Below are 11,816 nucleotides of genomic sequence, written 5' to 3' on the forward strand. Positions count from 1 at the left end.
GTATCTCCACTATTTATGGCTCGTAAATTAAACATTTTATCTCGTCTATATACATCTACTATTGATAGTATTCAAGCAGGCATAACCCCCTGCGGATGATGGAATGTATTCTTCGGATCCAGCTCCTCCTTCAACTCCTGTAACCGGGGCAAGTTCGTTCGCCAATACTTCTGCTGCGCATCCTCCATCCTCGGGTCCGGACAGCCCAGATACGCATGTCCCACGCTCTCCGGCACTGCGCGCGCAAGCACATCATACAGCCCATCGGTGAACTCGTACGTCGTGTCGGAAATCGGACCAAGGGGATTGACCATGAAGAGCTGGACCCAGAAGAGCACGTCTCTGTGAGCATATGCGGTAGCATCTTCAGCGATGTCGTTGATGGCTCCGCCCTCTAGACTAAGTGTGACGAACCACGCTGGCGTGCCGGCGGTGTGGTTGGCAATGTATTCGAAGAACTCGTCAATTCCCGCAGATGGAATCAACGTGTCTTGCCTGAAGCCGAGGGATTTGGCGTAGAACCAGGTCGGGGTATTGCCGACCAGCTTGAGGATGGTATCTTCCAGCGCATGTCCGACCATACCGAGCCAGTCGGTCAGAACTAGGATGTTGCCTGGATTCTTCGGTGCGAAGTGGTCTTCTAGTCCTAAGGCGTCATATTGCTCCTTGGACCCGAAGAATAGTCCCTCGAGGATGATATCGCCGTCGAAAATGACCATGTTGTTGTAGAATTGACGGGTTAGGTTCTTCGCCGAGATGAAAGACTGCCAGTCTTTGACGAATTGCGCCTTTTCGGCAGTGCTGCCTAGGTTGAAGGTATACGAGTACTGGACGGCGAGACCCGGTGCCGGCTCAGTGCGCACTTTGAACTCGGTCACGATGCCAAAGTTGGCTGCGGCACCTTTGACGGCGAAGAAGACGTCCTGGTTCTGGGTGTTTGAGGCCCGGACAATGCTCGAGTTGGCCAGCACCACTTCGACTTCTTCGACGTGGTCCAGGGCAAGACCCCATTGACGTGCTGTAGGGCCGAGTCCTCCAATGGTGAAGTGTCCGCCTGTTTTGATGGTTGGGCAGACGCCGTGCGCCATTGCTCGTTTCCCGTTGTTGTAGAGTTCGATGTCGACATCGTTCAGGGTCGTTCCCGGTCCGATGACTGCTTCGTATGTCTCGTCGTCCATGGAGAATTGGGTAAAGTGTTTCATATCGACCACTACTGCACCGTCTGCTCCGCCGAGGCCTGTATCAAGTACGTGTGCGTTAGTCGAGGGTGGCCTTCGGGGATAGTTTCGAATGAGGTATGCTACCATAGTTCCCAAAGCTGTGGCCTCCACTGCGTGCCTGCACTTTGTAGTCATAGTCCGAGGCGCACTTGACTATGCCGGCGATTTGTTCTGCTGTCTCCGGGTACGTGATTGCGGCCGGAGTAACCGGGAGATTGAGGTTGTATTCGTGGACATCTGCAGTCCAAAGAAGCTCATTCGGGAAAGCCGCAAGGGCTGAATTGCCTCCCAGGGCAGATATCAGACAATCACGCCCTGCTATACTGGTTGTGTTGCCCATCTTAAAAAAAACTGGACTTGATCAGGGAGATCAACCGACGAACAGTTGGAACGGAGGAAATCAGGCTGCCATGCTCCTTTTGTTGTGCCGGGAGGTACCGGCTGAAGTGGGGAGACGGACCCATGCCTTACCAGATGAGAAGAACTATCGATCGATGAATACGAATTTCCTTGGTTTTGATCCGATGTCGAGTCAAAACAGCGATAGCGGCCCTCCACTGCCTGTTCGTCGCGTGTCGATCCATGCCTCAAACTAACGCAACTTTGATTCGGGTCCCCACCAGATCCCCGCCAGACCAAATTTTGTCTGGTTCTACCCCTGAATGTTTACCCTCTTCTTTCAGCTGAGGCCAATAGAGTGAATGACGCTTGACAAGGAAACCATGGCTTGGGAGCGTTTAAACTTTGCTTCTCATATCTTCGCACAGTTTGGCTCTGGCGAGTTATGTTGTGTCTTTTACAGCCAGTTGGTTCCTTTGGGTTGCGATTGAACAGAAAATTTCCAACACTACATAAAATCACCGGCAGTAGATAGCCTGATCATAAAATGGCATTTCATGGCTCGTAAGGTGTCTGCATCGAAAGTAATGACGTTTAGGTTGTAGATTCCCCCTTTGGGCGGCACAGCTAGCCATGATCGGTAATTGCACTGAACAATGTACTTCAATGCACAATTGCAGGTACTTCAGATCTACATCTGAAACCGCAAAGCTGGTCCCATCCGCTTCAGCCTCCGGCTCACCGGGTTCGGAGCATTCGTGGTTGTGTTGTACGTCGCCAGAGAATCCAACACCTCCCACTGAATCGTGCTGTTGCCCTCCCGGTAGTAACTCTTGGGCGTGCCCACCGTCTGTAAACTCGACGAGACGGGAATCTTTCCCGTCGCCACATCCTTGCCGCCAATGACGCGCTCAAACATCTCCAGCGCAAGCAAGGGTTGATAGAAGGGAACCTCATGTCCACTCTCATACACTCGCACAAAGGCAAATTGCCCCGCCTGGCGCACCTGGCCGTGTGTCACTCCATCGGAGGTGACAATGTTGGTGTAACCCGCACTGCTGAAGTTGGCGGCCTTGACCTGCAACGACACGGCTTCCCCACCCAGCCAGTTGCAGTTATAGTCGGCATCCCCGGCGTACATGACCACCGTGACACCCTGTTTGAGCAGCTTGCCCACATCCTGGATGGTGTTCATGAGTCGCCCGTCGTCACCGGTGGACGAAAAGGCGAGTCCAACAGCGTTGTTGCTCTCCGTGTAATTGATGTATGCGCCGATGGCGGCCTGCACGGACGCTTTGTTCAGGTAGTCAACGTAGAACTCGTAAGGGAACGGGTCCGGAGTGAGTTCACGAAAGTCATACTCATCTCGACCGGAGTAAATGTCGTAGACGTTTTCGACCTCGTCGGCGCAAAAATCGTCGGCAGTGCTGCAGATCTCGTCGATGCCTCGGGCGGCGCAGTCGTAGAGCTGGTCGAGGCAGTTTCCGGGGCCATAGAGGTTGTTGTACATCAGCGAGCTGATGGACTTGTTGAATGGCAGGTAGTCGTATGTGTTGCCCGGATATACCTGTAGATAGATTAGTGTCCAAGCTGTAAGGAAAAGGATCAGAAACCAGGTAGTGTACCGTAAAGTTGTAGTAGGCCTGGTATTGAATAATCGGGTCATACCAGCCATTGCCGATCATCACACTGCCCAGTTGGATCTTCTTGGCTCCCGGCTGGAGATGGGCGTTCTGCTCCTCGATGTACTCGTTGAAGACGGGCCCGTAGTGGCCGCCATAACTCTCCGTGGTGAAGTGGAAGGTTTCGCGCGAGTACTGAGGAAATGCGCCCATAAAACCCTGCAGGGCGCGGTAGAAGTTGGGGGCGGCGTTGTCGGTGGAATTGGCCGTAAGGCTCACGTTGGGGTAGGAGTAAGTGCCACAGGACATATCCGCTGCATAGTCGGGGCAGGCGGGGGAGGGCAGAGCAATAACATTGTCTGTGGAAGAATCCACATAGCCGGGGACCGGAATGCTGTAGGAGAAGCCGGTCTGCACGGGCTGGTCGATGTAGAGCATGTTGCTGGCGTTGTTCCAGGAGTAGGGGTTGTTGTAGACGGAGCCATTGGCGTCAATGCCGCATGGGCCGTGCTCTTGGAACAAGCCGATCATGGAGGAGGAACCAGGACCTACGAACGGTTAGCAATTGGAAGGAAATAATGACCGGGGTCAGACATGCCTCCATTGATCCAGACGGTCAAGGGAGCCTCGGTGGGATCTTGGTTGCGCGCCTCGAAGAACCAGAAGAAGATGTGCTCATGCTCGGCGACATCGACGTAACCGGAGAAGCTCTTGACACTGGGATCAGTCTCACAAATGCCGGTGGGGACCTGTTTGTAGCGGACGGGGATGTCGAGATATCCCTTGGTGGGAATGAGATCCGTGGGCGGAGCCACAAACTGGGCCCGGGAGACGGGCAGCGCGGCCACCAAGGCAGCAACCCAGAGAGAGTAGTACATCGGGGACAACAAGAGACCAGATGGGGACAGAAAGCTCTCGGAGTGAAGAAATTCAAAGCATGCTCCCAACCCTTTTTATCAAGAGTCTCTGCTATCTTCTTATCGTCAAAGAGAGAAGAGTGGAGTAACAGTGCTTAGGTGACTGGCAAGATAAGTACCAAGTTACGCAGACGCGTGACCTGCCGATCGCTGGCAGAGCCGACGGAGTCCGATTCACCGTTAGCAAGACAACCCCATTCTACTTCTATGATATTCGATATTACTCTTATGACTCCACATTTACTCCTCCTTGGAACTTATGGAGTATGCTAACAGACAGATCTTCTTCACACCATCTCATACACATATCCATCCTTGCAATCAGCGGTCCGGGTCAGAAGTAATTGTTCCATGCCTTGAGAACAATTCCGTGCTGAAATCAATCAATTCGTTGACGAGATACATGTTCTGTTCTGCTATACCTTATAACAGTCATGGCTTCACTGTCCAATATCCGCCATCTCTCATCCTTTTGGCCCCTCAATCAGCACCTTAATTGAGCCGCTACTCGGATCTGACGCCGTCTGAAACGCCTTGAGAGCGTCTTCAAAGGCATAGACATGAGTGATCATCTGGTCTAGATCGATCGCTCCGCTGGACATCACCCGGATGGCGCGGGGCCACATGTTGACATAGCGCTGCTGGAACTGCAGATCGATCTCGCGCTCGCTCAGCCGCATGAATGGAAACTGAAGCTTATCCTTGCCCACGCCAACCACAAACACTTTGCCCCCAAACTTGACACTCTGAATAGCACCGGCGATCGAACTTTCGACTCCCGTGCATTCCAGGGCAACCACGGGCTCGCAATCCTCCCCACCCATCAACTGCAACACCCGAGCTGCAAATTCCTTGTCGGTCTCCTCCGGCCGTACCTGCAGTGTTCGAGCAGCAGGCACGAACTGTCGCGCAAATTGCAACCGCGCCGGGTTAACATCGCTGATCACAATGGGATACGCCCCAGCAGCGCGGCAGCATTGCAGCACCACCAACCCAATCGGCCCCGCGCCACAAATCAAAACCGGATCTCCAATTTTGATCCCAGATCGAGTAACTGCGGTGAGTGCGACACTTAGTGGCTCCAACAAGGCGCCTTTCTGATATGATAGATCGCCGATTTTGTGGCACCAGATGGCTGGATGGTTCACGTAGGTCCGCAGGAGACCATGCGATGGTGGACTTGAGCGGAATTGCAGATTCTTGCACCCATTGTAGCGTCCGGTAAGACACGGTTCGCATGCCTTGCATACAATGTGAGGTTCGATCGCGACGCGATCTCCCACTGCGAGTGTCGTGACAGAAGGGTGGACCTTGACGACGAGGCCTGCAGACTCATGCCCCAAGATATGCGCATCGTTTACCACCCACGGACCGATTCCACCATGTTTCCAGAAATGCACGTCCGAACTTAATCGCTATGATTAGCTCTCATCATGGATGGATGGAATTTGTGCGACAACGGTTTACCCGCAAATCCCACTGCACTTGATTGCTACTGTGACCTCTCCCTCTGCTAAGCTTGATCCATCGATTATCTGATCGAGGGTAGGTTCTGCCTCCTTGATAAAAAGATTATGTTCCGGGTCAGTATAGACGCCTCGGTTAGGAAGTTGCAACTTCATATTATCCGTGGAGATATTTTTTGACCAAAAATACGTCTTTGATACTTGGATCAAGTTATCTGGGCTGGAAGGAGATTATAGAGTCATCTTGAGAATATTCAAGCCATGCCCAAGAGTCAAGGGCGACATATCTCCCTCGGCGTATTGGGAAATATATGCGGGGTTGGGAAGAGCGGGGCCGCGCAACCCCGCTGCCATGCAGGATTCATTGACTTTGAAGCTGCAGTTCACAAGATTAACTCCGTCGGACAATGTGTAGCGATACAATCTTGGTCTCACTCCCTTCTTGACAAGGGGAAGACACTCACTGGTCAACGTAGTGAGGCTATCAAAAGACCCCAAAATCCATCTATGCGGAGTGGAAGCTCCATAGAGCTTCCAGGTTGACCCATCCTCCACTGATGGGAGTGGGGAAAGTTGAGAGATAACGGGAACCGCGAAGACCGATCGTCATTTTTCATCGTTGAATATGATCAACTCACTTGCTGTTGGCACTTTGCTAACATTCAATATTATTTCCTCGGCCAAAATGCAAAAATCACAAGAAGGGATTCAGCTGGACTGCCGAAAAAATAAAGCTTTCAGTATGGTATGTAGTAACCTACCTCGACAGACTTTCCGTTATAGTTACTCGGCTGAGCATGCAGTTAAGGACCAACCACGAGTCCGTGGTCAAAGAATTACAGACTCCATTTGCTAGAGTGCATGATTCTGCTAAAGGATAAGTCATGGTGGAGCGACTAGAGAGACTGATGGAAATGTTCTCTGATATGATGGGCAGGGCGGGCGCAGTGGAATTCCGTTACCTTTCAGCAACGTTTCGAGTGTCAGATAGAATCCGGGCTACCTCGAACTGAATAACCTCAGCCTTCAGGATCGTATTGCGCAGCTCAATAGTTGCAGTCAGGAGGAAAGGTCGATGCTTAGCGCGCATACAACTTCCCTCAATGGCATCGCGCCGGAAAAGGTTTCCTTTGCCGAAGTGCTTCACGCCCATGCATTATGCAATTCTGGCCATGCCCTGATTCTCCTGTTGCACCAATCACTCAGACAGGTGTTGAATTCCCTGAGTTTCCTATTAGTGTCACCCTAAAGGATGGAACTTAGTTTGTGTCCAAGTCCGTCATCTAAACAAAGCCCATCAATATAATTTCATCCATCGCAATCATAACCTCCTCGTTTTGCTTGCTCATCCTGGAAATAGTCCGGACTGCTGAGAGGCGGACATCTGTCTGGTGGAAACTCTTCGACGCACGGGCATAGAGACTGAATCTGCATACTGTGACGCCTGGCGCGGTCAGGAGCCTTCGAGGACGCCTATTGAGACGTTTTGCGACTGAACTAGAAGATTGTAATTAGTATGTACATAATAAAAACAGTAAAAACAGCATCGAAGCCCGTCTTCAAGCCTCCAGTGCATAGTACTTTTGCACATGTTTTCTGTGAATCTCCTTTCAGGTAAAGGGAGGCCCACCAGTGCAGCGCATCAGGATATATAGTCGACTAGCAGACAAGCAGTACTACTCTAGCCGACTACTATCTGAAGAGCCACATCTCCCAGTCAAACGATGAAAGGCTAATAATTAAGCTCAGATCGTGTATCTGGAGAAGATTCTAGGAAATAAAGCAGAGGTATAGTAGCTGTATGCACCTCTTGCATCCAGCTAGCTGCATCGCTAGACCGTCCTTACCGTACCCAAGACATTGGAGAGTGAGTAAGTGGGACCCCGAGGCATGTTATTTTTAGTTTTGCCGCAGCATCATTGGCTGATTAAGTAGGCGGAAGGTACTAATACACCATCTAACCATATATACAATACGTGCTCCCCCGCTCCTATAGCACTTTTCACCACGTGATGGTAATATAGAAACACCTTCCTTACTCACTCCCGTACATCTGGCGCCACTCGATGAAGTGACTGAAAGAGTCTGGCTCGGTTTGCCGGAAGCGCCGTCTCCCGCGATCATACGACGCCCACCACCGAGTCTTGGCCGAGGATCACCGCCCGCCTTTGCCTTCAGGCAGCGCAATTGGGGATGGAGTTCATTCAGTCGTCCACGCCTTTCGCTTTTCCTTTCTCGGTCGCTTGTGATTTGGACGGGCTGCCCACCTACTATCCCTCGGACCCCTCTGCTACATCATCCCTCTGGTCATCCAGCTCATCTTTGAATCATTTGCCGCCGTGGGACAGCACTGGGGGGATAGTCTTTGCAAGTACATGCGCCCCTCTCTCATTTTAGCCTCTGTTTAGCATTAGCAACAAGTCAAAATCTGCTCCGCCGGGACGGAGAGCCGCTCATCCAGTCAGTGGCCGCGCCCTCAACCGCCCAACGGTTCGATAAGATCTAAAACGTACCTTGCCTGCCCTGCCACGGTCGTCTCCGGAGCCACGACAACCCTGTCAGCGTCAAACCTTCTCTCTTACCTTACTCTACCTGCATCGCCTGGACAGATCATCAACCAGGCTGAAGTATCTCAACCAACCCAGCAACATCATCCATCTATCCACAATCACCCTCAATTACTGCCCGCCTGCTTGTCCCTGAGCCGGACTCCACTGTTCATCATCTAGTCTCGTTAGCGCGTCTGGTTGAGGTGGGTGATAACCTCGCCGGTGACTTGAACCCGCAACTAGCCGCATCGCTCCTGACCTTTCCCCTCAGGTATGCCTGCCTCTCTCTCCATAGACCAACCAGCCTCCTGACGACCACTTTGCTCAATGAATAATATTTTGTTCATATCCGTCTCCTTGTCACTAACCAACTAAACGTTAGCCGGGGATTCACCTCCGTGCGACTCGCCGCAGGGCACTGACGTTATCAATTGCGGTCCCGGCCTTGGCCGCTGGACGGAATGGCACTGCCCATCATGGGGAGCGACTTTCAGCTATTCTCTCCCCTCCAGTCGTCGGATAGAAGAGACTCACAGGCCGAGTCTACGACCTTCGCTCAGTCTACAACGGAAGATTCCAGTCAGGATTGGACGCAGTGGATGAGATGGGATGACAAGGGCTTTGCGGATGGGGCAAAAGACGTCTCTCACTCCCCCTTCGATACTACGTTCACCTCACCCAATGCGTCAATTGGCAACACAGATCTCTTTCAAAAGTCCGACTTCTCACCCGACATCAACCTGGATTGTACCAATATTCCCTTTGATTCCTTACTCGATCAAAATTACAGTGGCGTGTGCCAATCGAAGATCGGATCCATTGGTACCGACCTCCAGTCAGCACTCTCCGCTACGTCCGGCTCTCCGCTATTCTCGGAAGGAACTGCTCGCAAACGCAAGTCGGGCAGTGATGATGATGGCTCAACCGTCAGTGGAGTCATGCCGACCGGTAAGAAGATGCCGGCCAAAAAGCGAGCACACAACGTCATCGAGAAGAGGTATCGAGCCAACCTTAATGAGAAGATTGCCGAGCTGAGGGACAGTGTGCCCAGTCTCCGAGCGTCAAAGAATGCGTCGGGTAATTTACTGGATGATGACGATGGAGAAGGGGTCACTCCCGCCAACAAGTTGAACAAGGCCTCTATTCTCTCAAAAGCCACAGAGTATATTCGTCACCTTGAGATCCGTAATAAGCGACTCGAGGATGAGAACATGGCATTGAAGAACCGACTTCGTCAAGCGGAAAAGGCCGTTGACCAGTCACTGACCTCCGCAGCGTCCGTTTCCTCACCCAGCAACTACACCGTTTCCACAGAATCTGGCGCCAGCTCATCCCCCAGTGTGTTCTCACATGTAGAGGATAGTCCTAGCGACCACTCGCCGACGTCTTTGTATCCTCCCGAAGGTCTGCTGAAGGTGCCCGATGCCTTCAAACGCATGCGAGAGGAATCCACGGCTAAAGATAACGCGTTCTCTCAATCATACATCCAATACCCTAGCAGCAATAACAGTGTCTCATCCCCATGCGGTGGTCGTACCAGGCGATCATATTACCCCAACAAGTACATGCTTGGTGCCCTTGCTGGCTTAATGATCGTCGAGGGTATGGGCAGCGAAAAGAACACGGAATCAACCGCCAAGGGGCTGCTGGCAATGCCATTCAACCTGTTCGGAAACTTGCAAACCAGCCTCCAAAGTCCCACAGCAGCATATTGGCTTGCAATGGCACGAAGCTTTTGGTATTCGTGGCATGCACGAGCCATCTCGCATTTTCTTATTCTCGCTACCCTTGTCGTCGGTAGTGCATTCGTGGTCTTCGTTTATTTGTTCAACGCTACTCCCGGCGAACAGTCCTCTTCATTGAAGACTTCGTCACCATCGGATACATCGTCAAATTTCCGGCGCCAGGCCTGGCTGACGAGCATACAGCGAGTCGGTGTTCCGCGTCACCGCTTTTTCCACGAGTGGTACGTAGTGACCTCGCGCTGCTTCGAGTATGTCCTGCGGTGTCTCCTGGGTTGGAAACTGTACTCTTCTCTTACAGGAGTTACCGAGGAGGACGAGAAGGGGCGAGTCAAGACCTGGGATATTGCAATCGACGCACAATTGGCTGGTGGCGATGCCGAAATTAGTAAGAGTCGCCTAGTCCTGACTATCTTTGCGGCAGGCACCCTGCCTCGGAGTCCTATGAGGATGATGCTCAAAGCCCTCCACTGCCGCATTCTGCTCTGGAGAGTTGGGGACCGCGGCTCTTGGAGCTTCGACTTGTCGAATGATGTCGCTCGTTCACTGGCACGGTATCAATGGGACCTCGCCCGGAAAATGCACAAGGCTATGCCGAAAGACCATCCTGATGCCCTGCCTAGTCATTTGGCTGCGTTGTTACAACTGGACTGTGACGAGGTCATGATTGACAGCATCGTGCAAAGAGCGGCAAACCTCACTTGGAATCGTCCCACTCAAGAAGGTACCGATGATGATCAAGCTCTCCTGGATGTGGTGGAAGAGGACCCTGCCATTCAATCTTCCCTGGATGCCCTTGCGGCTTGGTGGTCTAGCCATCTTTTGCAACGGGCGCTGCTGAGATATTTCGAAGCTAGCTCTGGTGGGCCTGACGCAAAGAAGAGTCGCGATCTATTCAAGGCTAAGATTAAACTGGCCCTGGACGTCGCTCCTCAGCCTTCAGCCGCTCATACTCGAGCTTTGGTGATGAAGGCAGTATTCTTCGAGCAAGACCGCGCTGCGAATATTGGATCTGTCCTTGCGGCGTTGCCGAAAGACAAAGGGAAGAGCAAACAAAACCAAGCATCCAACTTCCTTGACTCGTCTCTTCCCGTGTCTGTGCGGGAAGAGATCGCGATATCAGTTCGCTGTGCAATGATTGCGGCCATTTTTACAGCTAGGACTACAGGCGACACCTCTCTACCGGCATCCTTTACCATCCAAAGAGCTGTTACGTGGTTCAATCAGTTGCCGCTTGACCCGGTGGATCTGACGCTTCTTGGGTTTGCGTCTGTGTACCATTTGCTCCATGTCTTAGCTTCTGACACCGACTATCTGTCGTCTTCCGAGTCCTCATCGCCATCCTCTCCTGTATCGCGCAGCTCCACCCCGTCGTCTTCGGTTTCCTCTGACGGAGAGGAGAATGACAAGCCTCGCCTGTCGAAGAAGCCCGAGATTTTGCCGCAATCCATTCCGAATCTGGGTCGTGTAGCATCCGAACTCATGTACTGGGCGCGGAATGCATACAATCCTGCTTTCTACGGTTTCACTTCTCAACTTGTCAAGGTCATCGAAACCGAATGCACCTCGCTATGCCATAGTGCCGGGGTCGACGTGGCCGACTACTCTTGTATTCAGGAGGAGAAGATCAAGTCGAAACAATTGAAAGACAAAAAGAAGAAAAAGTACCCGAGAAGGTCGTGAGAACGCATAGATTAGATGGCTCAAAACAAAGAAGAGAAAACAAAGACAGATTTTTTCGACTTTTGGTACTTCCGGTCTCGATGACAGTGACTGACTGCAGCCTGGAGCCCAGCAGTTCCATAATCTCACGACAAATTTCCCCACCCGGATACAGACTTTCTGAGATATCACGGTTACGTTCCCTTTAATGACATGACTAAGTTGGAATCGTCTTCCTTACTAAGTGTATTTTTCCGTTTTTCTTTTTTTTATCTTTTTTATTTTACAATACTTCATAG

General features: G+C 51.8%; 4 protein-coding genes across 4 annotated transcripts; 1 reads left to right on the forward strand and 3 right to left on the reverse strand.

Annotated features, from left to right (window-relative positions):
* Positions 1-4: 4 nt before the first annotated feature.
* On the reverse strand, positions 5-1,876 carry BDQ94DRAFT_93359 (FAD-binding oxidoreductase). The gene is made up of 2 exons (XM_026776873.1): positions 1,305-1,876; positions 5-1,237 (listed from the first exon to the last, which is right to left on the reverse strand). The coding sequence occupies exons 1-2, from the start codon at positions 1,558-1,560 to the stop codon at positions 72-74; spliced, it is 1,422 nt and encodes a 473-aa protein (XP_026621904.1). The 5' UTR covers positions 1,561-1,876; the 3' UTR covers positions 5-71.
* On the reverse strand, positions 1,803-4,187 carry BDQ94DRAFT_93365 (alpha/beta-hydrolase). The gene is made up of 3 exons (XM_026776875.1): positions 3,780-4,187; positions 3,185-3,729; positions 1,803-3,126 (listed from the first exon to the last, which is right to left on the reverse strand). The coding sequence occupies exons 1-3, from the start codon at positions 4,057-4,059 to the stop codon at positions 2,251-2,253; spliced, it is 1,701 nt and encodes a 566-aa protein (XP_026621905.1). The 5' UTR covers positions 4,060-4,187; the 3' UTR covers positions 1,803-2,250.
* Positions 4,188-4,562: 375 nt separating this feature from the next.
* BDQ94DRAFT_162490 (NAD(P)-dependent alcohol dehydrogenase) lies at positions 4,563-5,918 on the reverse strand (the record flags this gene model as incomplete). The annotated part of the gene is made up of 3 exons (XM_026769560.1): positions 4,563-5,505; positions 5,566-5,784; positions 5,848-5,918. The coding sequence occupies 3 exons, from the start codon at positions 5,916-5,918 to the stop codon at positions 4,563-4,565; spliced, it is 1,233 nt and encodes a 410-aa protein (XP_026621906.1).
* Positions 5,919-8,212: 2,294 nt separating this feature from the next.
* On the forward strand, positions 8,213-11,816 carry BDQ94DRAFT_93439 (basic helix-loop-helix domain-containing protein). Its single transcript, XM_026776876.1, has 2 exons — positions 8,213-8,384; positions 8,496-11,816. Exon 2 carries the CDS (start codon positions 8,575-8,577, stop codon positions 11,536-11,538), a length of 2,964 nt encoding a protein of 987 aa, XP_026621907.1. The 5' UTR covers positions 8,213-8,384; positions 8,496-8,574; the 3' UTR covers positions 11,539-11,816.

Source organism: Aspergillus welwitschiae (genome assembly GCF_003344945.1).
Source record: "Aspergillus welwitschiae strain CBS 139.54b unplaced genomic scaffold BDQ94scaffold_41, whole genome shotgun sequence".
Taxonomy (NCBI): domain Eukaryota; kingdom Fungi; phylum Ascomycota; class Eurotiomycetes; order Eurotiales; family Aspergillaceae; genus Aspergillus; species Aspergillus welwitschiae.